The following is a 26853-nucleotide window of genomic DNA, read 5'->3' as shown; positions in this document are numbered from 1 at the left end:
CAAACTGTGTTCCTTGAATTGGTGTTCCATAAACTATTGGAGTAATTTATGCATAGGCCTACTTATTGATACCGAGTTATTCAATACAGCAACAGGAGGCTATTAATATTTATCAGTCAATAGTTGAGTGCACACAGGTCAAGATTGACACTTCAGATTACAGGCCAAATACCTTCTTTTCATCTTAAGAAATGTAGTATGTACCATTTGATATTCTTACTATACATCTTATAATCTCAATGCTTCAACACAATCGCTCAAACAACACAAGTCTTTAGAAATGAAGTCTTCAGTTTTATTGCACATACTTTGTAATATAATCTTTGTATACATATATATGCAAATCTGACATTTTAGCAAAAAATGTAGTGATATATTGCACAAAGTATTGGCACCCATGGCTCTACAACTAACCAACCTCTGCCAGATAACCAGTCTATTGTCATAAAATATGTCATCAGCACAGAATTGCAAACTATGAGGAATGCCTTTTAATGTGGGCTAAAGCATACACAAGTCTGGATTCTCATCAGTATTGTATAGTAATTATATATTTGGTATTTGTGTGAGACTATTGAAAATAAAATAGTACATTATCTACATACATGGCTTCTGAAACCTAATGGTATTTAACAACAAAAAAAAAGTTCTAGCTTAGTAATCTTTATGGTGATGTCCAGTAATGTTAGAATAAGATATTCACCAGAACCATTAAGTTAAGACAAAATTAAAAAGATTTGCTGTCTTAACTCTTTCTCTCCTAACTGACGATACCAGCGTTGATTCCAACAGAATGTGGTAAATAATTACGGAGAGAAAGAGTTAACAAATTATTCTTAACATTCTTTACTACTGTCCAGTACATCATTTAAAATGAATGGAAAACATTAAGACAATTATGAAGATTTGATTAATAGTCCATTGTTTCAGGCTAAGCATATTTATATTAGTTTAAAAACAGATTTTAAAATATACATAACTTTTGAAAAATGTAGTGCAAACGAATAAAAAATAAATGGAACAAATGAAAACAAATCAGGTTTCAGAAGCCCTACATATTGCAAACAACACATACACTTGACAACATATGACCAGGGATTTTTGTACATACAGGAAGACATATTGATGTTGATTTTCTCTGGAAATAATTGAAGGATATTGTTTCAGACCCATTTATAAACACAAAAGACATCAAACGTACAAATTGAAAGGAAACTATCTAATACAAGGGTTCTCAAAACATTTCTCTAGCAGACCACAAGGGCTATTTATTCATTCTTATAAGTAAGCCAGTGGCACAACTTTGGCCAAGTGATATGTGAACCGCTGATGTATTAGAAGTTGACAAATGAGTGCATTAAATAAAATACATGAATGATGAAGCATATAGATATTTATTATAGGCATGAAAAAAAATGGGGAAAAAAAACAACAACACACAAAAATAATTGCAAAATGTACAACCTACAGTTGTAAAAACTGTTGAAAATGAGTATTTCAATCAGGTACTAATAAATGTAACATTTCAGCTATTTTGTCTACACTTATCTTTTTGGTAAATATTGGGGTTCAAATATATATATATATATAAAGACATTTTTAAGCTTTTATATAGCGCTACTTTCATGCTAATAGCATGCTCAGAGTGCTATGGTCCAATCTCATTTTTGGACCAGCGAGGGGAGGGGGTATCTGGGAGAAGGTTTTTCCGTGCTGCCTTTAGGCGCTCAGTAAACATAACTCTGCTAGAGTCTGGTGTCAAACCTCGAGCCCCCTTCATAGGTAGCCAAGCCAAGTTCAAGCCTCTCGACCACGCTTCCAACATATATATATATATAAGAAGTAAAGTGTAAATATTAATGACATAAAAGGAGATGCCATCTAAATACATGAAGAAACTACTGTGGAAGCACATACAAATATAGCTGCATTACATCAACATAAGCTTGAAAATATGAGTTTCTTAGAATTCTTATAAAAACTTTAATGCTCAGATCAAACAACTGTGGAGTTATTTTTTTTTTTATAGCCTTATTGATTTTTACTAATTTAAAAACTTTAAAATGTAGTTTTCAGTGTGTTTTTATTTTCAGGTGATTTTTGAATACCTACTATTACTTTTGGAACAAGTTCTTTGCAATGTAGACAATCAGCAAACATACCAGGTTTTATATATATTGGCGTACACACTTTTTATATCCACAAATTTAAAAAGAAGTTTTATTTGGTTTATTTGAAAAAAAATTCCGTTCATTACACTTTAAATGATTCTTTCCATTTATCTAGGGTTTTTTTTTGTATTAAAGTGTTTGTTAGAAATTCTCAAGCCTTAAGGACTTATCAAGCTTGAACTATTGCTAATTCCTTCTTGTACACATAATGGAGAGGCATGCAAAGAAAACAAAAGGGATGATATACAAATAAATAAAGGAGCTACAGATTGCACATTGAAGACTACAAAGCTATGTACACTTTGGTAATACTGTGTGGTAGAATCATTTCCTGAATACAATACACGGGTTGACACCAAATTCCACTGAAAACTGAAATGGTTAGCCACAATACAAATTGGCATATAAATAAAATTACAATAAAAAAAATTAGTACAATGTCTTAAGCCACTACATGAATGAAATCATATCAAAATTACATGACTCTTTATATCTAAATGTTTTTTTTTTTTACAATACTTAGGGGATAAACTTAGTTAATCATTTTATTTTATATGATTCACAAATCTGTGGCATTTTATGTCTCAAGAGATGATATTTCCCTTTGCAACTTCTTGTGTGACTAAAGAGGCCAATCCTTGATACAGGTTGGGCATATGTAATCACCAGGCACCATTGCATTTTCACCATTCTTTCTGCTTTTATTGTGTATGGCATCTGCAATCCGAAACACTTTCTTTATGCTCTCTCTCCATGTGGATATATCCAGTGCTACTTTTTCCCAGCTGCTATTGTCGATTTTGAAGAGCTTCATAAGCTTGGAGTCTTTTATTACAAGTTTTCACAAATAGCTACGCCAGATTTAGTTTCATATATTCTCAAAGCAGGGGTTTCAATAGGAATAAGCGCCCATTGCATATAAAATACCTGCATCACAAATAGCCTCTTAACTAGCACATCCAGCATCTGGCCTGACAAACTGTTTCTACTGACAGATGAAAGGGTGAAGACATATACCTAGCATCTCCAAAACTGTGACAATCTCCATGATAAGTCTAGTAAAGTGATTCATCTTTAAAATGGATATTCCATCTTGTGAAGCCTTGTGGTGATAAGGCTTCAGAAGTATGCCTTGAAAAATCTTGGAGCTGTTTAGGTATGGTATTTTCTCCAACAATTCATATGACAGAATTGCTGCTAAACATATTATAGAGCTGGATTTTTAAAAAAATAGATCTTGCCAAGGTCCATGACATATAGGCAAACTATGATCCATTTATGTATAGGCTAGGAAACTTTGTTATGCAGTCTTTTACATACGATAATGCCATGTACATACACCAGATTTTTATTTAAGACATCTTAACTCTCTATTGATAAAAACAACTATTAGTTTGGCATCTACATTATATTGTTTTTGTTCCTGTCATTTATCTATTTCTAAAATTAAATTATAGATAGTCAAGACGAGTAATGATCTAATTACTGTTGTTTGTCCCTGAGATGGTTTTGTGCCATTTACAAAGGCTGCTCTGGCCAGCCTCATCTATTTTCATTGTAGATAGAAATATCAACCCTAGTATTAGAGGAGATTCTAAAGTGACATGAAATAAGTTAAAAAAATAGTTCACATTAAAACCAAAACATCTTACAACATTAAGAAATAAAGGTTTTAAAAAATATCATACAAAAACAATGCTGTGTAGGTTGTAAAATGTCAAAAAAATTGAAAGAAGAAATTTAGCAAAATAAGTTGCACAAGTACATGAGAATTTAATGCCACCAATACGTTTGTTGTAAAAAAAATGATTACACAATACTTTGAATGTCCAAGTAATGAACACAATATAGTAAGAGCATTAAAAAAACAACAACTTTGGTCAAGCTTTTCTTTTAATATATGTACATGTCTTTTGATTGTTAGCACACAGCCAAATAAATTTAATACTGCATCAAATGTAGAGATAATAGGATTATGTATAATACAAACTTAGACTAATATTGTGAGCTATACAAAGGTATGAAGTATTAAAGTGCGCAGGCTTGTGATATTATTGATAGTGTACAAGTACATAAAATAACAAATATAATTAACTTGATTACAATGGGAAAGTATTCAATCTGTGCTGGTCATTGACAAGACTACTTCTTGTGTTTTCACATTTCACTAATATACTTTGTAATTATGCATGAATTAAAAAGACAATAAGATTTAATTAACCAATACATTGTCAGATAACTGGGCATATCTCAGCCAGCATAAAAACATGTTACCATTAAGGCTAAGTGTCTTACTATGCCAATGTTATACTGTTAAAACTTTGTGTGTATACAATACAATAAAATGATTTTCATATGAAATAGTGATAATACTAATTAATGTACATTGGTGTGTAGCCACTTATTTATATACATTGCAGAATATATTTACAAATGGAAAATGAACTTTTGTTTAGATTTATTATTTATTTTGATTCCTAAATGAAAGGCAAATATCTATTTAGCCTTTCATTTGCTCCATGTTGTTTTCCTAAGTAGATATGAAAATGATGAGGACTTGTAGATGCATATCCGCCTGTTCTCATTATACTCCACAATATAAATGTCCACAAATTAAGAAATAAACTGGTATCTGGCTTTGGCTTGCAGTTTTTTATTTGAGCATTTCTCCAATTAAAAATATTCCACTTCTAGCCTGGAAAGAAACAATGAATTAAAATAAATTCCTTTTTTAAAATTAATTTTTGTTAACATATATTAAATATAAGCTAATTTGGCAATATTATTTTTCATACTTATTAAAGAGGGGCAGCACATTTTTACAGTTAAATTTATCTTCACCAAGATTTGAACTAAGACCCCCACCCCCCTCTATTTTTATTATAAGTAATTTAAATTTATTAACTAATCATCAATTATGAACATATAACACATAAGATTTTTACCAAATTATTAAATTTTTACTACCTTTACTATTTTAACTGTGAATAGACCTTGTTTTTATGATTTAACTGTGTAGATTTTAGCCCTTGTTATATAAAGATATAAAGGGAGAGTGATCCTTAAAGGATTACGGGCACGACGTGGCCTAAATTCAAAACTCATCAAGTATCATAACAAAGGAATGTTTCATGGTTACTCACTGCTGAAAACAATTTATGTGCAAAATTCTAGCATCTCAAGATTTAAAACAAAAAGTAAATAGAGTTTAATAGGATGAGAAGCAAATACTCTCATGCTTGGACATATTTCAATGAAGATCACCAAAAGTGATGTACTCTTTCAGATCTATATGTCATTTTTTACTATGGCCAACAGTTTACAAGGGTTTCATAAGACTAAGACAGCTTTATGGATCCTCATGGAAATTCGTAGTGATTGCAAGGACTCTTTTTCTCAATAAAAACAACACAACTGAAACATTCACATAGAATAGACACAACATGAAGAGTTCAATGAGTGTCATCATGTGGCCAGCACAATGACCAACCGCCTTTGCTTTCCTCAACTAATGTCAGGGACCCATAAGAGTTAGGTATGAGCTAGCCAGGAAAACCAGTGACTTAGCAGAATTAAGGTCATTGGTTAGTATGCATGACTAAATGCATGACGCATAGGACGTAATCATCTTCTTTTTTGAAGTAACGTCTGTATTATATAAGATAAGGTGGACTCAGAGGCGTTCTAAAAATCCCCATGTTCAAAATCTCCGTCTTCACCGAGATTTGAAATAAGACCACCACCCCCTGGTTCAGAAGCTTATGTTTAGAAGAAATAAATAAAAATGAGTAATTTACAAAAATGGGTTACCGTGCTAAAGGTGCAGAATGGTTCCTAATCTGTGCTGGATATGGGCAGTTTTGTGAAGCAGGTTGTAGCACACCATTTGTTGAAGAAGAACCCATGTAAAAAATATATTGTTCTGGTTGAGAGTTATACCCTGTTGGGTGAAATTGACGTGGAATGGGTAAAGGTGATGGACGGTCGTCAGGTACGAATCTCCTGGCCACGGCTGGTGACTGATGTATTGGAGTTGAAGTGCCGATTGGGTGAGATTCAGCAGCGTAAGGGTGAGAAGGTAAAGTTAATGATGAATGAGCTGGATAAAAGTTATAGCCCTCAGATGACGGTTTTGTACTTCTCATAACATAAAGAGGTTCATGCTGACTTTGACCACTGTTATTTTCAACTATGGATCTAGAACACTGCTCATGCCGATTGGAATTACCGTTATCTACAGTGTTTGAAGTCCGTTCAGCAGCTAATGATGAGGGTACTGAGCAGTTAACAATATCAGTCTTGGAACCCTGAGATGTCACGGGGTTGGCACTTACACTATTGACACTAGAGGAGTTTGTGTGGATGCTTTGCCGCCGGTTTGGAACAGCCAGTGTGGCCATTGTGTCATAAGGTACATTATGCAAAGTCTGTGTAGCTTCATGGTTGGCTTGTGTGTTTCTCTCTTGCACATTTACTCCAGCATTGGTTCTTTGGTTTGTATCTCGTCTTGGTGGCAACCGGGATCTGGCTCCTGCTCCAAGCAAGTTTCGCCTAGTGAAGCCACCCCTTTGAGGATGAGATTGCCGAGATGGTGATCTGTACATATTAGTGTTAGATGGGCCAGGGGTGTAAGGTGGTGGAGGCTCCTCTTCAAAAAAGCACTGAGGATAATTCTCTGCATATCGGTTTGCTTGTACTGTATCCGTCTGAGCATTTGTTGAATTGGTGTTGTTTGGATTTTCTGCAGGAGGATCAACAGGGGTATTTCTGTTTTCACTCTGGGCTGTGGAATCAGCAGACCTGTTTTCTGAGGCATTGATGGGTTGGTTGTGGTGCTGGCTAGTTCTGTAACTAGGTGGTGCACTAGCTCTGTTGAAATTAGATCTGTCAGGATTCAAATTTCCAGCTCTGGCTGGAACTGTAATGTAATGATTTAAGATGGCCTCTTGATAGCTTGGTAGCCTTGTAGAATCTAAGAAGAAATAATAATTTGAAATATAAGACCTGCCTACTAAGATTCTATATAAATCTAAAGTAATTAATGCAGAGTAGGGTTTAACAAAATAGATTATAGATCTAGATATGTATAGATCTAGGCTCTAGTATTAAGTAGTATTATACTAAATTATAGATGTCAATTAGAGTCTAGAACGTGGTTCTATTATTTATTATGTTTATAGCCTGCATAATAATATGCGTAAGATGTAACCCGCCATATATGATCTTTTTTGAAGTAACTTGTTTAAAAATAATGTGTTTTTTTATAAGATAAGTTTAGACGACTAAAATAATAGATCTAGATTTATTATATCTAGATGTACAAACTAGCAAGTCAAATGGTAAAATCTACGTCTGAAATTTAATTTATCCTTAAAAAAAAAAAGAAAAGAATTATTCAAGTATTATTGAAATGAAAATTATTTTACCGCGCAGATCTGCTGCTCTGTGAAAAGACCACTCTCCACATCTTTCATCCGCCCTTGAAAATGCTGGATTGTCTCCCCCCTCACGTCTGTGACTGGTTATGTGAAAAATGGACGAAGGAGACGAAGTGGGACTGAAATAAAAAAAAAAGGTACCACTAACATTTATTTGATAAAAATGAATACAAGTGCCATAACATCATGGAATGTTTTTTTTAAAGAAATTTTGATACATTAATTTTCTTTATTGAACATAAAAACCTTAACAAACCTTCTGGGTCTGCATCCATTTTTCGACCTTGACCGCACTATAATAACGATGAGAATAATAAGAGCCAAAAGCAAAATGGCGCCAACAACCCAAACAATAATGAGCATCTCAGACAAACTGTCCTTGGTTTCTGTAGAATTATAAATGCAATAAGGTTATAGTAAGCTTATATATTTTTCTTTTTCATTATTTGGGGTGGGGGGGGGTTACAATAAACATAAGAAAATAAAAGATAATAAATAATTCAATAAGCCTATATTGACTAATTATTTACACCAATTGTTAATATTTCTCCCAAGAAGTTCAGCTCGGTCATACCGTCTGCCTGGATTTTTACAGATTTTTAAAAGTAATAACATTAATCAAAAGGTTCTGAATAAATAGACATTTAGCGGGCGTCAAAACAGTCGAATATCTAATGGCTGTAAGGCGGATCGGGTCTTCATATAGCTGGTATATTTCTTGGTTGGTGCGAATCCTCCACCCTGTTCTTCATGTATGGCACCATACATCTTTCTGAGGATTTTTTAATCCCAAGTATTTAGCAGATTTTTTTGTAGTTTTTTTGTAAGCGTCCAGGTTTCGCTTGCATATGTGACTACAGGTCTGATGATGGTTTTGTAAATGGTTTTCTTTGTTTTCTTAGATATACGTTTGCTTTTAAGTATGTGTTGTGTGTTGTAGAAAGCCCTGTTGCCTGCCGCTAGTCGTTCCTTTACTGCTGACATTAGGTCATTGTCGGAATGTGTCATGCTTCCTAAATATTTAAATGTTTCCACGTTTTCAAACTTATGGTTAGTAATTTTAGGAGTATGCCTGCTATTCACTGTTACAATATATCGATATATTTATTATACTATAAAGAAAGTATTGAATGAATAAATAAAAATTCCATGTAAGACCGCTTGCACACTACACGGTCAGGCTACTCAAAAAAAAAAAAAAATTACCTAATTGTAACTTTTGACTACCGCCCCCCCCCCTGCACTTTTTATTCACTCAGGCTTCTCATTCGACTCGTTCGCGATATCAGGCACTTACGGTTGGACGACGGACAAGCCGGGACTGTAGCATTCCACTTCAAGTCAGGCAAACACTTGAGAACAGCCACTGTCGTGTTCTTGCAGTACACTGTGACTATTTGCCCGACATTTCTGAGAGCATTGTCAATGAAATAGTTCTCTGGTGGGTCCTCCGTGGCCGGCAGATTGTCACACATGGCTACTGTAAAGACACACAGCATAATGGTAAAACATTAAATCTGGAAGAAGAAAATTTTCTATTATTATTGTGAAAATTATTACGTAGATCCAGTCCTCCCTCTCTCCCTCCTTTCTCTCTCTCTCTCTCTGTGCATCTATCATTTATAATTCATTCGTAAACATCAACAAGGCTGATGCAGATACCAAAATAACTTAAGATTAAATAATGGGAAGGGTCTGCGACTGTCTGTCTGTTAACAGAGAGACTTCACCAAGAAGAAAAAAAAAATCATGCGTTAAAAAAAAAAAGTGCATCGAATTGTTTGACGCCCAAAACTTTCCGCGGCCAAGAAAAAAACCCACACAAGCAGCACCTTTAGCAAGATGCAACTAGATGTATCTAAAGCATGGGCGTAGCCAGGATTTTTTTTCGGGGAGGGTTTTGGGGGGGGGGGGATTCCCCCCTGACCCCCCCCCCCGCGGAAAAAAATTATATATATATATTTATATATATATATATATATATATATATATATATATATATATATATATATATATATATATATATATATATGTGTGTGTGTGTGTGTTTGTGTGTGTGTACATAATTAATCTTTATTACATTCTGACGTTTATTGTTTATTGTAGACTCCCCGCCCTTGCTAGCAAGTGGTCTGGGGGAGTTCGCAGCGCTCCCCCAGCGCGGGGCGAAGCCCCGCCGCCGAGCACTATTTCTGGTATTGAAAGCCAACAAAATGCATATTCTGAGGTATCTACAGTGCATTATCTTGCTGTTAAAAAGTTTATTTCAAAAACCTAATGTGCTGTTCTTACTGACTTAGACCCTCTCGCGCCGTTCGGCGCATTTTCCGGCAAGCTGTTTCCGCAACTCTTATTTTGCGTAATTCATTTTGTGTGAGAACATGTCCCGCAAAACCTCATGCGACGATCTGTCACAACCTTACAAAGGATTCGACTCCCAGTTCGGCATATGATTTCTTTGATTTAGACCCGATCTCTATGACTGACTCCTAAAATCTGTCTTAGTCATCTTTGTTGAGACACATTTAATGATTTTCAAATTTGGCAGAAGACTATTCACACTTTATTAATGGAGCCCAAGCCACTGGTAGAAATTTGTAACCTTTCTTGACTACGCTCTTGGAATTGCATGCCTGTATTTCGCTTTAGATTTTATATCGAAAAGGAAAGTTTTTTCGTCAAATCATCTGTTGAGGGGTTTTAAACTAAGACATCTCTGGAGTTTTTTTATTTTATTTTTAATTCAAAACTACATTTAGCTACGATCATAGAATTTGGTGACTGTAGTTTGCTTTAAAATAATATTGAAGAGAGAGGTTTTCAACTCTAAACGCTCTGTAGGGGAATTTTAAACTCAAAACCATCTGGAGAGTTTTAAACTTTAAAGAAAAAGCCATCTGGAGGAGGGGGATTTAAACTCAAAACCCCTTTGGCTACGCTCATAGATTTTATAGTGTGTAATTTGCTTTTTTTTATATTGACGAGGTACTTTTTAGCTTCAAACCCCAACTGGAGGGGAGGGGGGTTTAAACTCAAAACCCCTTTGGCTACTCTCATAGAATTTTGAGTGTGTAATTCGCTTTTTTTATATTGAAGATGGGGTTTATCGTAAATTTTGGATGGGGTTTTAAAATCAAAATCTTCCTCAACTGTGGTGATGGAATTTGGGGATTGTTGTTTGCATTTTTTTTGTTTTGTTTTATAGAAAAGGTGGATTTAACTGTTAAAATTCTGGTAGGGGGTTTAAAATTCAAAACCCCCTGTAGGGGGTTTTAAACTCAAAGCCCCCTGGTAGAGGGATTTGTATCTCAAAACCCCCTGATAGGTGTTTTTTAAATCTCAAAACCCCCTGGTAGGGGGATTTAAACTCAAAACCCCCTGGTAGAGGGTTTTTAACTCAAAACTGCCTCGGCTGTGCTGTGGTAAGTGATGATTTAGTATTAAAATCTCACCTAAAATAAACAAAATGAAAGCAAAAATCAGTCACTTAATTCCGTTTCATTTCGGGGGGGGGGGGGTTGAACCCCAAGAACCCCCCCCCTGGCTACGCCCATGATCTAAAGTAAGTATTAAATAATTCCTTTTGGAGATTTTCACTAAATAGCAGCAAGCTCATAAATAGAGGCTTATTGGTGTATCCGGTGTACAGAATACGGAAGTATCGATAAACTATACATAGCAATTAAAATCATGTAATAATGTTTGTGCACTATTTTTTTTTTAGCATTGTAGAATAAAATTAAACAACGAATTGGTTAACAGAGCAGATACTGTATTAACTCTTTCTCTCCGTAATTATTTACCACATTCTGGTGGAATCAACGTTGGTATCGTCAGTTAGGAGAGAAAGAGTTAAAATCTCCAATACGTAAGAAGATCAGCTGCCATATTTAGCTGAGAGAGAGAGGGAGAGTGAGAGAGAGAGAGACAGAGAGAGAATGGGTAGATATTTTTCTGTATTGTTAATGATAAGTATCAATAGACATGGCTGTATATCTTAAACACGTTCAGTCGGTCAAACTAACAAACACAATACAGCTGTAGTTAAGCTTCTCGCAGACTCATCAACAATGTCTTCACGTCTGATTGAACTTTAAACCCATTAATTTTCCCTAACCCACGCCCCAAAGACATCCATTAAAAATAATCACCCGGAAAAAAAAAGATTGAAGACAAAAAAAAAAAAAAAGTCCTTATCTTGGTCACTGGTTAAAGTAGCATACAAAATGATGGCCGGGTGAAGAGAGTTCATTAACATAGAATAGTCGACTTTAAAAGAGAAAGCAAGACAAAGGCCATTGGCCCAACAGACCGTTGGGATACTGAAAGGATTATAATAAGGCTGCCATTAGAAACTTTTATCCTTTCGTTTTTTTTTCTCCACTCCATAAATTTGCTTTCTTTAAAAGCATTATAAGTTTTGTTTGTGTTATTAATATTTAATGCGTTTGTTAAGATGTTTATTTTTGGAGTATCGTAAAACGGCGCCATATTTGTATGTCACGTGATTTCACTAAGGCACTTCAACAAACCAATAGTTTTTCCATGTTCTCCCATCTAAAGCCATTATATTCTACTTTTACTGTGAGCGCACATCCCAATTCTGGCCATGTGCTCCCAAGAGGTCATTCAAAGTCCATTTGATGCCAAACTGACCCTATCCTTACACACACACGCGCGCCCATGTAGTACTTGGGTAAATAATGGCCGTCAAAGATAAGGAGTGGAACTAGAGCGGGGAAGGGGAGGCGCTGATTGATTTAAGGCTCAACCATCAAGAGGTGGGCGTGGCGTAGCGTTTCCCTTCTCGCCCAAAAGCTATTTCGCGTAATTACATTCAAATGTGTTTTGAATGAGTTTGTGTACAATAAATTACTGATGACCAGATCTAAGTCTTTTATGAAGGTGGATTCGTCCGATCCCATCAGCAGACTGTAAGGTGGAATGTCGATATATCACAAGGAGTTCAATATAACTTTAGGGAATCCTTTAGCAAATTAATAGTGATATAGAAATGTAAAATTACGCTGAGTAAATTTACGAAGCTTATATCAACTCAGTCTCACTCCCCCGTCTGTCTGGTTTACATCTTGTACGTTATTTCTCTGACCAAGTTGAAACTTTGCACAATTATTAACTGTCGATTACAACAAACGAATCAATTTTAAAAAATACAGTCAGGTTATTAATAGTGAAAATTAATTAATTGTGTTTGGTATGAAAAGGGGATATTAATCTCGTAGTATTGAACGCTATGGTAGTAGTTATGTAATTCTTTCCGGTTCATGCCTCGCCTTTTGATTTTTTAAATTATTTTTTGCTTGTTATGAGATAGTTTTTTTGTGTGTAATGAGATTGTTTTTTTGTTTTCTGCATACAGTAACAGCATTAGAACGTTAGGAAACAACGCAATAATGAGGTTTAAGGATATAAAAAATAATTCGTTGACGTTGACTTATTATATGAGTTTTATATATAGTATTAAATAGAGCTATTTTTTTTTAATGGCCATAATACAGCGGTGTCCAACCTTTACATTCCTGTGGGGGGGGGGGGGGGGGGGCTGTTAGATATCGGACACGTCTTTTACGGGCCGGTTCGCCGAGTCCAATGGATTGACCATCGGCTTCTTGATTATCGGCAGAAGTTTTCGAGGGGCCGGGTATCGCGCGTTACGTGTCGAATATGGCCCGCGGGCCGTAGTTTGTGCATCACTAACATAACTGATCTCGTTCATAACGTCAGTCTCAGTAAGGAACAAGTTGAAGTTCAGTGCGCTTGTACATGTTTGAATAATATTCTAGGGTAATGACCGGGTGAAGGTAAATAAATAAATAAGGCACTTGTCTTTGAGTACATCGATAAAGGCGAATTATTATAGAATATGGTTAGCCAGCTAGCGAAGAGAAGGATGCCAGGACAGCCGCTCTCTTATTAGCAGTAGAAGCCTTGCCCACATTGCCGACAGGACATGCTGATGGTGATGGGGGGGGGGGGCAGGAGAACTATAGGTCGTCCACTCTTAAGAAACACTGGATGTATGTGGATTAACAGACGCACTTCAAGACTGACATCAACAGTTGGGCGGAAACAGTACAGGATAGGCCCACAGGGAGGGCATGCAAACGGAAGGGTAAACAGAGGCAGGTGAGAGGCTGAACACTTTGCAGCCTCTGGTGATTACGAAATGCCCAACTTCTTGAGTTACATATGAAGTTGTAAAGGGAAAAAAAGATCGTCTTTCTAGACGTAAAATATCGAAAAAAAAACAACAACAACAAACAAACTCTTGTATATTCCCAATTTATGTTGCAAGAGTGATAGCCTTACGAATCGCGGGGCCCAATATAACGAATGCTTGTGAGGCCCCTTTTTTTTATACAATAACAATCATTACTATGTATTAGATCATTATATTGATTATATCAACAATTATTATACAGCATGCATAGGAAGCCAATCAAACGCAATAGGAGCCAGTTAGTTAAAGTTACTTTAGTCATACGATGCACTAAATATGTTAACCCTTTTAGTCCTACATCTTTACAAGCCTGTGACTGATATGCTAAATGTAAAATGCAGGGATCTGAGCCAGGCGTGATGCTCAATTTGGTCAGTCAAATCGGCATAAGGCCGGGCCTGATGGCCCATCTAGGATCTCGCGGTATATACATAGTACAAGAGCACTTTTCATAGTACCTTTCTGTGGGACAATTTTTTTTCAGCGGACTCATATTGATTCAAATGTATGGAGGTGAGTAACCTATGGGAAGCGTAAAACAGAATATAAGAAAATATGAACTCATTAAACTCTCTTTAGGTTCTTCTGTTTATCTTTTTTCTTCATGCGCGCGTGTCGCCACCGTTAACACCCATATGTTCGTTTCTTTTATTAATATTTTATTAGTTCTGATGAGTCCTTGATATGACGTTGACTCGACGGCGGCTATTCACACGACGTTTCTACCACTACAGCGACTGCGGTATTTGTCCTGATTTTCAGCAACAGAACCCTTTCGCAGTTTAAGCTCCTGTTTTTAAGCAAACAATCTCCGCTCTGAAGAGTGACAAATAGGGAACGACAACTCTCAATTTTTATCATTGGGCAGACGATATCTTTCGTTACATCGGGCAAACATGACACGAGAGGGTTAATATTGACTCGCATCAATGCAAGGGCCTAAGGGGAATAACTCTGTCATCAAGGCAACTGAACTGGACAAAACGTTTTCTGTCAGGTTAAAAAAAAAAGATTCTGATTAAGCAGACGATATTGCGGAGTTTTGCAAAGAGATGTCTCGAAAACTAGATTCTGTTATAAAGCCGAAATATATTTTTCAACATCTACGTCACATAGCAATGATTGAAAACAATGGTGACGAATAAGAAATATATAAATATAGGCTTATACATAAAAAGTATTTAAAAATAATACAAATCAAATAAACTTAGAATGTATTATCAAACTAAAATATCTACAATAACATTTTTGACGCATCTGCGTGTGGCGCCTAATCCCCCTGAAGGTGGAACCAGCGGCATCGTGCATCCTTGCCCCCTCCCCCCGCCTCTGACAGAACTTACAGAAATTATTTAGCAAAGAAAAAAAAAAGTGAAACATGGATCAAATCTCAAACATAGAAGAATTTATCTACTATTTATCTACTAGCCTAGCTTGAAGTCTCTACTATGATTCAAGGTTTATTCACAAATGTTTAGATCTATTTGTTAGACTACACATGTTAGAAGACCATTGTTTCTTCCTTTTGGAAAAAATGCCCAAAACGTTATTTCTAGTCTGGTGAACATGATTCGTCCACGATGCACATTCGTGCTACCGGCGCCCTGTGAATTCAACTTTTTTTTGTCGATGAAGAAATAGAAACAGTAAGGACCTCAGTAGGGACCTCAGCACTACAGCTGCCACTTTTTGCGTAAGCAATTTTTTTTTTGGCCTTAATTTCTCTATTTTATTTGGGGCCACCCTACTCACTTCGCCTAAAGCCTCCAATTACCTTAAGCCGGCCATGCTCAGATGTCCCAGAAGGTGTTAAAAGTATTTTCTAATTTTGCCATATGGTCCATGTGATTTCTCAAAGTGGCCAAGCTAGTTAACACATTTGACAGTCACACAAAAAAAATACATTTAAGGTTAATGTTTTAAACCTATTGTATTACAATTTTACTACATTGAAGTACCACGCTAAGGTACCCATCATTTGCTGCTAAATCGGATAAATTGAGGTTTGGTGGAATGTTCGTTAGACACCAAATACCAAATGTACTATATACTGAATGAAATAAACGTTCTGTCCCCTTCTCCAGATTAGTCGTATGTGCCAATACGTGTTACAATTATTGTCAATTTTACCACACAGTAGATGAGATTTCTGAAAGGAATGTGAGGAATACCAATAGCCTAGGGACCTCAGCACTACTGCTGCCACTTTTGGCGTAAAAATTCATAGACAGGAAATATATATAATTATATTAGAGGAAGAATCAGACAAGGTCTGAATGATAAATATATTGGCGCGGAGATAAAAGCGATAAACATATATGGTCATGAAATTGAGAAAGGACAAGAAAAAGGTGGAAGAAACATTGAATAAATTTGAACGTTTTTGCATTGAAAAAACGAATGAAACTTATGAGCTCTATGTTTTCACTACCCGCGATCAGTAAGAAGATGAGGCCTGATAAGGACATTGAAAAGTACATTTACACATCTGAGAAGACTAGCAAAAACATGTAGGTTTTAACGTCTGGAAAATAACTAAATTAGAGATAAAATTGTTCTCGGAGTTGAGCATGAATGCCTCAGAATAAAGTTATCAAAAGATAGTAATCTAACATTGAAAAGGCGCAGAGACATTGGCAGAGCCTACGAGATAGCCAACAAATAGTTGAGACAGATAATAATATAAAAATACTTTTGTTAAAAGACAAAAACCTCATTTATACAACTTATAGAGCGATTATTTTTCTCTTAATTACTAATGAATGTTAGATTTTAAAAAAATTAACATTTCTACCCCTACACATTTATTTAACTCTTTACATGCGGAAATACCAGAAGACCTATAGTCTCTTCGAGATAATTATTTTCTAGTCCTCAAGCTAAATTTAAATTAATTTCTTTTTATACTTTGTTATAGTTATAAAGTCAAACTCGATTTTTGTCGGTGTGGCCAACGAGCTAGTAATATGTTTCCCAACGATATACATCAACTGTCAAATTTCTAGGAAAAATCGTTAAAGCCTTTTTCGAGAAACTAGTCCCATCCACCCAGGTTTTGCCCACTCCGAACATGCAACATAAATAGAGGTATTGTAAGAAAAGGCCCAAAAATAAATTTACAATATATTATTTTGGGAAAGAAAACACATTAATGATGATTACGCACTAAGAGAATTTGTGATAAACTAATCGACCAAGAACGGCATGTCGACAAATTCCCCATTAAACATCTAGATCTCGAATAAAAACAAAATCACAGCTAAATAATTTCACTCACCATTTCAGTTGTGTTGTCCAGCCGATGGTCAGAAATTAAATCTTCTGGTAGGGAGCGAGTAAGGAAAACACGCCGTCCATCACAACTGACGGGCTGGGCGAGTAACGGTCAAGTGTGACCGAGTCCCTGTTTCCTGGGGCGCCTTCCTCCATCGCTACCACATTTTCCCCCCTTCATACGACCCCCCTCCCTTTCGTTACTTTCCCACAACTTGAATTACGAAAAAAAGGCTAAAGACAACTTTCAAAGAGAGAGAACTCTTACTAAATCTATAAAAAGAGAGAGGACTCTTACAGAAAAAAAAGTGAGAACGAGAGAGAGACAGTGGTTGTGATGTCCACTGGCACACACCAAGACACGGTCTCGAGCCAGCACGGACAAACATACGGACTGTGATGTCACCTAAAAGTCTTTTGATGTAGTTTTGTTTGGTAGCTCGTCTGCCGCACGCGAGCCTCGCTCTCGTCCTCCGGGGAGTTGGTGAGTGAACAATGGGGGAGACGATCTGAGTTGAATTCGTTCAGAAGAGATAAGAGACAATGTGGTCCCTTCTCTCTCTCTCTCTTTCTCTCTCTCTTTTTTAAACAGCTAATTGCTGTATTTAATAAACACCCCCCCCTTTTTTTTTTTAACTACGCAAGTGCGGGACGTAGGTCTAAAACAATAAGAAGAGTAGGACTTAGTTGAAACCTAACCAGTGATACGAATGATTAGCAAAACTTATCCACAAACATTCGTTCTTGTGTTCTCTCAATCCCACCGCATTCTCTTGTCCTTTCGTAAAGTTTCTTTCTTTCTTTCAATCACGATTTCTCGCTCTTATCTTATCTTTAAAATACAGACGTTACTTCAAAAAAAAAAATGATTACGCCCTACACGTCATGCATCTAGTTATGCATGTAAACTAATGACTTAAATTCTGTGGTGTCTTTCTAAGTGCTCTTATTCATTCTTTCTTTCTTTCATCCTCACTTTCATTCATTTTCTTTCTTTTTCTCTTATTATTTCTTTCTTTTATTTTTTTTTTTCATTCATTTATTTAGTAATTTCCTTCTCTTTCTTTTTTTTTTTCATTTATTCATTAGTTCATTTCTAGTTATTTTCTTTCTTTCACTTCTGATTGTTTTCTTTCATTTCTAAGTGTATGTGTGTGTTTGTGTGCGTGTGTCCCTATCGGAACATGTCATCTGACACCCTAGTCTATTTCCCCATCTATTACGGAGTCTTTGGGCACCATATGGCGCTTGGAGGTTCTTCTGACAATGAAGGGAGAGAAAAAAAAAAGCTCATCACTCCTTAATGCTCAACGCACGTGCGTTTTAATTAACGTAATGGTTAGTTCAATAATGGTATAGCGTACACTGTACACAGAGATACACACCATTGGATTTACATGTACGTAGAGAGTGTACAGTGGGGATCAGTAGGGGCAGCGTATATATTTTAAAAAACATTTTGTAAGTGTAGCTCATAGCTGGGGTTCTCTTGCCTACTATGTTTGAAGATTTGAAGGCTGAGAGAGAGAGAGAGAAAGAGAGAGTGAGAGAGAAGGGATGAGATAGAGAGAGAGTGAGAGAGAGAGAGAGTGTGAGAGAGAGTGAGAGAGAGAGAAAGAGAGAGAAAGAGAGAGAGAGAAAGAGAGAGAGAGAAAGAGAAAGTGAGAGAGAAGGGATGAGATAGAGAGAGTGAGAGAGAGAGTGAGAGAGAGTGAGAGAGAAGGGATGAGACAGAGAGTGAGAGAGAGTGAGAGAGAGAGTGAGAGAGAGAGAGTGAGAGAGAGAGAGAGAAGGAATGAGATAGAGAGAGGGAGAGTGAAAGGGAGACAGAGTAGCAGAAATATTGAACCTTAGTTATGGTCTTTTTTCGGTCATTTTGAAAAAGTTTAAATTCTACACTAAAAGAAGTTCCCCAGCTCGGACCTTGCGATCCACGGAACAGATTATGTCAAACTTATTTCTTTCTACGGCAATAAATAACAATGTGTCATGTTGTCAGCACCATGACTGGCCGCCTTTACTTTCTTATAGTTTAATTTTTATGCATTGTGGGGTTGTAAACCATTTGTTAACATCGCTGTATTCATGAAACAATTATTTTAAAATCGCATTCTTCTTTTGTGATCTTTAGGTTTCGGAAGGAAATAACTTTGCAGCTCTTACACTACGACACCTCTACCAGTGGCGGACTGGGTGTCAAAATCGGCCCGGGCATTTCTATACAATCCGACCAATACATTATATCATTTAATGGACATCCGATTCTAGCCCTAACCTGTCCTCACAATCATTAAGTTTGATAACTGTATACAGTGCATACAGTGGATTTTAGAACTTTAGAAGAAATATAAGCCTTACGTTGGTTTTTAATCGCTTTGTGTAGGCCCGAAAAGGATGAAGTCTACAAGAAGCGCTGTATACGAATATAGGCTATTACATTAATTCGAAAAATGTGTTTAGATTACATTAGTATTACACTATCGAGTCTGTAAAAGATTTTTTTTTTTAAACGACGCTCAAAAGGGTCACTTTTATAAGAGAATCTTATTTTAAAGGTACATCACAGTTGTCGGAATTCATTTGTAGACAGTACATCAAAAATTTTCAAACCCTTCCGTTTTGTAACACTAAATAGGTTTTAGTTACTTAAAGCTAATTAATGTAAAAGCAAATAACAATCTGTAATAAAGGCTATTTAATTCGAAGATCAATTGCAACGCATTGAGATATTGTTAAAGTTTTTTTTTAAATATTTTTTTGTCAATAATAAAGTTCAAAATTTAATTTTTCATCTCCAATAATAAGGCCTGCACGCAGAATAAGTAAACTATTCAATAGATTTCTGACAGTCTGTTCATCTTTGAGAACCTGTGGTCCAGGTTAAGCGATCTTGTGGCAACACAAAGTCAAAGGAGACGGTAAAATAAAGGGGCAAGGGGGCGGGGAGGAAAATGGTCGACAGAGATAAGAGGCTGAACATCAGACATTGGCGCTAAGTTCAAGAAGTTCCGGTTCTCGTGAGTTAACAACATGGCGTCTCAATTACGTCTGCTGGACTCGTAGCGTGCTCTCCCCTTCATCAACCGTCATTACGTCTTGTGGCCTCCTCTTGGCGTCTTTGTTATGCGAAGGACGACAGGGGCCATAAGTGGTCCGACGGCCGTCGACTTGATTCCGTAAGGCAAAGGTCAAGGAAGGAAGATAGAGTTGTTATCTCCGAGTGGCCAGTAAGATGTTTTTTGTGGGAATGGAAGACGGGCTGAATACAAAGATAAAATACCCTGACGAGATAGAAAGATAAATAGATAGATATATAAATAGATAGATAGATACTCTTTAACTTAGATAGATAGATAGATAGATAGATAGATACTCTTTAACTTAGATAGATAGATAGATAGATAGATAGATAGATAGATAGATAGATAGATAGATAAATAGATAGATAGATACTCTTTAACTTAGATAGATAGATAGATAGATAGATAGATAGATAGATAGATAGATAGATAAATATGTAGATAGATAGATAGATAAATAGATAGATAAATATGTAGATAGATAGATAGATAGATAAATAGATAGATAGATAGATAGATAGATAGATAGATAGATAGATAGATAGATAGATAGATGGATAGATAAATAGATAGATAGATAGATAGATAGATAGATAGATAGATAGATAGATAGATAAATAGATAGATAGATAGATAAATATGTAGATAGATAGATAGATAAATAGATAGATAGATAGATAGATAGATAGATAGATAGATAGATAGATAGATAGATAGATAGATAGATAGACAGACAGATAGATAGATAAATGCCTGTCATCTTCCATATAAATATGTAGTCCAATGTCACTATATTATATTTTGCGTCTCAACATCACACCCATATTTAATATTATCATTTAGTTAGTAATAATCAGGTTACTAATTCACTGGCCATCAAGAAAAACCAACAACAACTAAGCCCTCCGTAAGTAGGAAGCATATCTATCAAAAGCGTAGAAAGATTTTTAAAAAATTAATCTTGATCCTCATTTCTCTGGGACCTGGCTAGCTACTCCTCCCACTGAGATCCTCAAGGGCTAGCTAGGCTAGCCGCTCCTAACTAAATAATTTACCCATTCCATAGGTCATTATTAATCTCCCCAGGCGGTCAATCTACTAAGTGGGTCACGAGGTAGTTAAGATATTAATAAATGACCATCGAACTGAGGACCAGCGCGGCCAGACTTATAATTGAGCCTTAGGCATGGTCAACGGTCGGCCAGTTTGAAAGTTTAAAAAACCATATTATATTATGATCACCATTAAAACATGTGTTGGACAAAGAGGCTTTAATTAGATGGACATTGGACTATAATCCGGATTAGACTAATGATAATTCGTATAAGAAAAAAAAAAGATTCTGATAATGGAACTCATGAGCAGGGCTTTCGCTTTGGCTTAGTCATGCAAATAACCAAAGATGGGGGATAACTCTAATGAGAACAAGATAACTTTGGAATAAATTCGTTAATGATGCTTAAGTCCCTTTGTGTTTTTTTTTCTTTTATATCATTATCAGCTAATACATATTGATGTCTTGTTGTATTCATTAAAATGTGAAAACAAATTATTTGTGTCACATTAATAAGGAACAACAAAAACATGATAAGACAACAGATAAAAAAAAAAGAAAGGAATAGAACCATATACATGTAATTGGTGGAGCGCATTGTGCACAGTTAGAGAAATAGAGAAAAGAGAGAGAGAGGGATTGGGAAGAAGGAGAGAGAAAGTATGAAAAAGAGAGAGAAAAGAAAAGGAGAGAAAAAAAAGAAAAGAGAGAAAAGAAAGAAGAGAAAAAAGAAAAGAAAGAAAACAAAAGAGAGAAAAGAAAGAAAAGAAAAAAGAGAGAAAAGAAAGAAAAGAAAAGAGAGAAAAAAAAAGAGAGAGAGAAGAAAGAAGAGAAAAGAAAAGAAGAGAAAGAAAAGAAAGTAGAGAAAATAAAAGACAGAAAAGAAAGGAAATGAGATAAAAGTATAAAAGAGAAGGAGGAGAGGTAGACCACAAAAGAGAGAGAAGGAAAATGGTGGAGAGAAAACAAGAGAAAAAAAGAAAAGAAAATAGAGACCATAAGAAAAACTGATAAGGAAAAATAAGAAAGCTGGAAAAAGGAAAGAAGGCGAGAACGAAAAGTGAGTGAAAGAGAAGGAAGGAAATAGCGAGAGGATGTAACAGAAGGAGAGAGCACGAAAATGAAACTCAAGAGAGGGAGATTGAGAAGGAGACAGAACAACTGAAAGAAGAAGAGGGACAAAGAGAGAGACAAACCAATGCATCGACCAGTACATCATAGTTAACAGCACACTATTTAGATGCCCATTTGACCAATGTCTCCAAACTGGCCACACGCCTGACAGGGTCCCGCGATTTATAGTCATGGCTCTAGTCACAAACTTTTAAAGATGTAGGACTTAAAGGGTTAACATATTTAGTGCATCGTACGATTGACGTCACTTTAATTAACCCTCTGCCGTCTATTGCATTTGAATTGCTTCCTATGCATGTTGTTATAATGATCTTATTAATGATCTGTTTGGCGATCTAATAGAAGGCAGGAGAGCCGCTGGTCGCCCACTTTTACGTTATACGGATGTATGCAAACGCGACAAGAAGCTCCTCAAAATCGACACTAGCAGCTGGGAAAAAGTGGCACTGGATAGATTCACATGGAGAGAGAGCATAAAGGAAGGGTCACGAATTGCAGATGTCATACACAACAGAAGCAGAAAGAAGGGTGAAAATGCAACGTCGCCTGGTGATTACATATGCCCAACCTGCGATCGCAGCTGTGTATCAAGGATTGGCCTCTTTAGTCATACAAGAAGTGGCAAAGGGAAAAGATCGTCTCTCGAGACGTAAAATGCCACAAATTAATAGCAATAGTCAATATTGTAAAAAAAATATTAGGAGAGTGGCCTAGCATTCATCTATTAAATTGGGCCCCGCAATTTGTAAGGCCGGTCCTGCCTAACACATATCTCTAAGACTTGAGTTTTCTACTTACTCTCCATAGTAATTGTCCAGTGGTGTCCGACGCTATTGTCCACGCAACGAAAGTATTAACACATTTCTTTTATTTATCCAAATTGAACGAGAACATATATCCCCAGTGCACCGAGTCTTGGGACTTCCCGCTTCAAGAGCAGACGACTCAACTTCTGCTAGGAGTTGCCAACTTGGAAAGTGAAAAGTGGCGAGAGGGGCCAACGAAAAAGGGGGAAAGGGGGGTGAAACCACATGGCCAGGGGGCGAACCGTGAAATCCGAAAATTTTGAAAGAAAAAAAAAAGGGGTTGCAGGGGTGGGGCAATTTTCGGGGAGGCCTCGTGAGGGGCCACTGGCGCGTGCCAAAAAAAAATGGGGAGACAACAAAAGTGAGTAACATCAAGAACAACGATTGTCGCCCTTGGGGAATTACAAAAAGACTAGAAAAAGTGCCTATTACCCTCCCTCTGTTAAATCTCTCCCCCCCTCCTCATTTTTTTTTTTTTGCGTACAGACTTTGATTTCTAATTAGAAAGAATGAAATGGGACTACGGCTCTGTTTGGGGGCAGCTACCCTCATCCAAAACAATAGCCCTTTGTCTCTCACTCCCCCCCCCCCTCCATAGGCACACACCCGGTTCTAGCGTGCCGGGTACTCTAGCAAGGGGGGAGCACCCCTGTCTGAGCACTGCCCAATGATTCAGCCTCGTCAATAGTTTAAATGCCATGGTTTCATGGGATAGAACTCAATGAGGGGAAAAAAAAGGATTATTGATCGGAGTGATATCCCCTACCGTCTGTCAGTATTATTCTCATTCTGTTTATACATTATCTTCCCTCATTTTTTTTTAAATGCCATTTCCCCCTTTTATTTAAAGTACCCCTACTTATTAAAATTTGCTTCTTTTTATGGACCGGAAGTTATCTCGATAAACTAATCTAAATGCTAAAAAAAAGCTTGTCGTTATAAAATAAAACAAAACTACAACGACGGAATATTTCGTATTATGTAATAGCTCCATTTATTATCGGTTTAAGGACTATACACATTGAACTCCGTATTTATAATTCTATATAGCAGTGATGGGCAAACTACGGTCCGAAGGGCTAACTCCGGCTCGCAGAAAGGTTTCATCCGGCCCACTACATGTTTTGTAATGTAAAAATGGAAGCTTTTAGTACAAATTGAAAGTAAAGATTAATGCTTTTTTTTTTTAATGATTCAAGATATGCTGTTTTTTAGTAGAAAATTTTCGGTGAAGGTCAAATAATAATAATAATAATACCGGGTAATAATAATAATAAAACTAATGAAAATTTATTGTTTTTTTTTTTTGTGGGAATGTTAAAGCAAGACTGTATGAGGACAATGCTTGAATGACCTAAAGACCATAAAAATAAAACATAACATTCACTTACACAAACTAACACTAGCACACAGCCATAATAACCTATTGGCTCACTTGAACACACACACACACACACACACATACACAATACTAACCTATTCACTCACACGAACAAACAAACATAGGGATTAAAGTCTCAATCTACCTTTGACCAATCAAAAGCGTCCAGAAAAAGAAAAAAAAAAAAAAGATTAGAGACTCAATTTCCGTTTTGTTTCATCGGATTTTCCCCGAAGAGATTCTTGTCTTCATTTCCGGCTCGTTTCAATCCTTGGGCTCTAAAGGGGAATAACAAACTAGTGACAGACTAGTTACTAATGAACCACCATTGTACAATGTACCAGGAGACAATGTTGTTAATTTAAAGAGTTTTAGGTCATATGATGTGAGTAAAGTCTATGTTACAGATATCTGAACTCCCTCTCCAATCTATCTCTCTTTCCAACCAATCTATCTCTCTTTCCAACCAATCTATCTATCTATCTATCTATCTATCTATCTATCTATCTATCTATCTATCTATCTATCTATCTGTCTATCTATCTGTCTGTCTGTCTGTCTGTCTGTCTGTCCGTCCGTCCGTCCGTCCGTCCGTCCGTCTATCTATCTATCTATCTATCTATCTATCTATCTATCTATCTATCTATCTATCTATCTATCTATCTATCTATCTATCTTTTAGAAATACTACAGAATTTTACATGTAATGTACAAGTTCCAAGTTCCACTATTATACGCCAAATCTTTCTCTTGGTGTGAGCATGGCTGCTCATCTACATTGCAAAATCTCAGGGTTATTGATATTTTGTTCCCTTAAAAAGGTTTTATTTCAGTAGGCCTTTTAGTTCTCTGTACCAATCAGCCACCATGTCTATAATCCAACGAGCAATAGGAAAAACATAATTCTTTAAAAAAAACAGCTTATGTAAGGGAAAAAACCGCTTACTACTAGCATTTATCGGAAAATTACAGGCTTTAGCTGTTTTTCTGTTATATAAAACAAAATTAATTAATTAGTACTTAATGCTTAATTAATGGGTTAAATTTTGGATTGATTTGTGTACCATATTGTTATCTACTGTAACTATGAATAATTAGGCAAAATTTCTACTTTATACGAGAAGTGGGAAATAAAACATGTCAAAAGGTAATAAGGGGACTTTATCCATATATATATATATATATATATATATATATATATATATATATATGCAAATCTCTCATTAAGTAGCATCTATTCCCCTTATTTCGAAATTCAACACAATAATTAATCACCAACAATTACTTAACTAATTGTTTCTTTTTTTTTTTTTTGGATTGATTCAACGCGTAATATGCAAAGTTTTATCTTGATCCAAGAATGGGAAATGGGAGAAAAAAACATTTTCAAACTTTTTACCAGAGAGACAGAGTGGGTTTATATTAGCTGTATAAAATAAGAGACAGTGCTAAATATATCGATTATACTGTCTAAGGGTGGTCGAGAGGCTAAGTGCGCTTGAACTTGGATTGGCTTGGCTACCTATGAAGGGTCTTGAGGTTCGACATCCGACTCGGGCAGAGTTGTGTTTACAGAGCGCCTGCAGGCAGCACGGAAAAACCTTCTCCTAGATACCCCCTCCCCCCACTGGTCCACAAATGAGATTGGACCAAAGCGCTCAGAGTATGCTATAAGCATGACAGTAGCGCTATATAAAAGCCATAATTTATTTTACATATTGTTATATAATCCTTAATGTTGTTTAACTCCTTAAGAGATAGACAACAATTCTTATTAGAAGTCTACATAAATGTGCTAAATAAACGGAACGAGAACATCAAACCTTTTATCGGCTATTATTTTGATCTACATCTAGTTTTTACTATTTTTTTTTTGTAATCAATATTTTTTTTTCTTAAATTTTTCATTCAAATAACATGAAATATATTAACTATAAGATTGACATTTTTATACATTTTACAAACATGCTAAAGTATGTATTTTAGAGAAATATCTTTTTATAAAAAAAAAATGATAAATTATTTGGTTTTCTGTTTTACTTTGGTCTTCCCTTGACAATCCTAGGCCAAGAATGAAAGACAAACGCCATAACAGTAAGCATCGCAATATAAACATTCCTATCAGATCTAATAATCATTGGATAGTTTCATATAAGAAAAGCTTGGCTACTGTAATTCAAATGTAGATATAGATCTGCCTATTGCTTGTTTAAAAATAAAACATTACATGACATAAAGTTTTAAAAGGCCTATGTGCACAAAACTCAAATCTTAT

The 26853-nt window shown here is 35.9% G+C and overlaps 1 protein-coding gene across 3 annotated transcripts; it reads right to left on the bottom strand.

The window, feature by feature from the left end:
• Positions 1-281: 281 nt before the first annotated feature.
• LOC106056009 (uncharacterized) lies at positions 282-23345 on the bottom strand. 3 transcript variants are annotated; one of them, XM_056016563.1, is made up of 6 exons: positions 23190-23345; positions 8907-9089; positions 7866-7995; positions 7598-7728; positions 5982-7143; positions 282-4866 (listed from the first exon to the last, which is right to left on the bottom strand). In XM_056016563.1, the coding sequence occupies exons 1-6, from the start codon at positions 23194-23196 to the stop codon at positions 4845-4847; spliced, it is 1635 nt and encodes a 544-aa protein (XP_055872538.1). In that variant the 5' UTR covers positions 23197-23345; the 3' UTR covers positions 282-4844. The 3 variants fall into 3 exon arrangements, with proteins under 3 accessions (XP_055872538.1, XP_055872540.1, XP_055872539.1); XM_056016565.1 differs by lacking the exon at positions 23190-23345 and adding an exon at positions 17128-17572 and having other exon boundaries at positions 8907-9086; XM_056016564.1 differs by lacking the exon at positions 23190-23345 and adding an exon at positions 17128-17571.
• Between the last annotated feature and the right edge of the window lie 3508 nt (positions 23346-26853).

This window comes from Biomphalaria glabrata, chromosome 18 (genome assembly GCF_947242115.1).
Source record: "Biomphalaria glabrata chromosome 18, xgBioGlab47.1, whole genome shotgun sequence".
NCBI lineage: Eukaryota > Metazoa > Mollusca > Gastropoda > Planorbidae > Biomphalaria > Biomphalaria glabrata.
The sequence above is the reverse complement of the archived record's forward strand: the minus strand, read 5'-3'. Positions and strand labels throughout refer to the sequence as shown.

Coding starts and splice junctions, on each gene's coding strand:
- LOC106056009 (XM_056016563.1), bottom strand. Junction 7,729..7,865: donor AATGGATGCAGACCCAGAAG/GTTTGTTAAGGT, acceptor TTTTTATTTCAG/TCCCACTTCGTCTCCTTCGT. Junction 7,144..7,597: donor CAGAGCAGCAGATCTGCGCG/GTAAAATAATTT, acceptor ATTTCTTCTTAG/ATTCTACAAGGCTACCAAGC.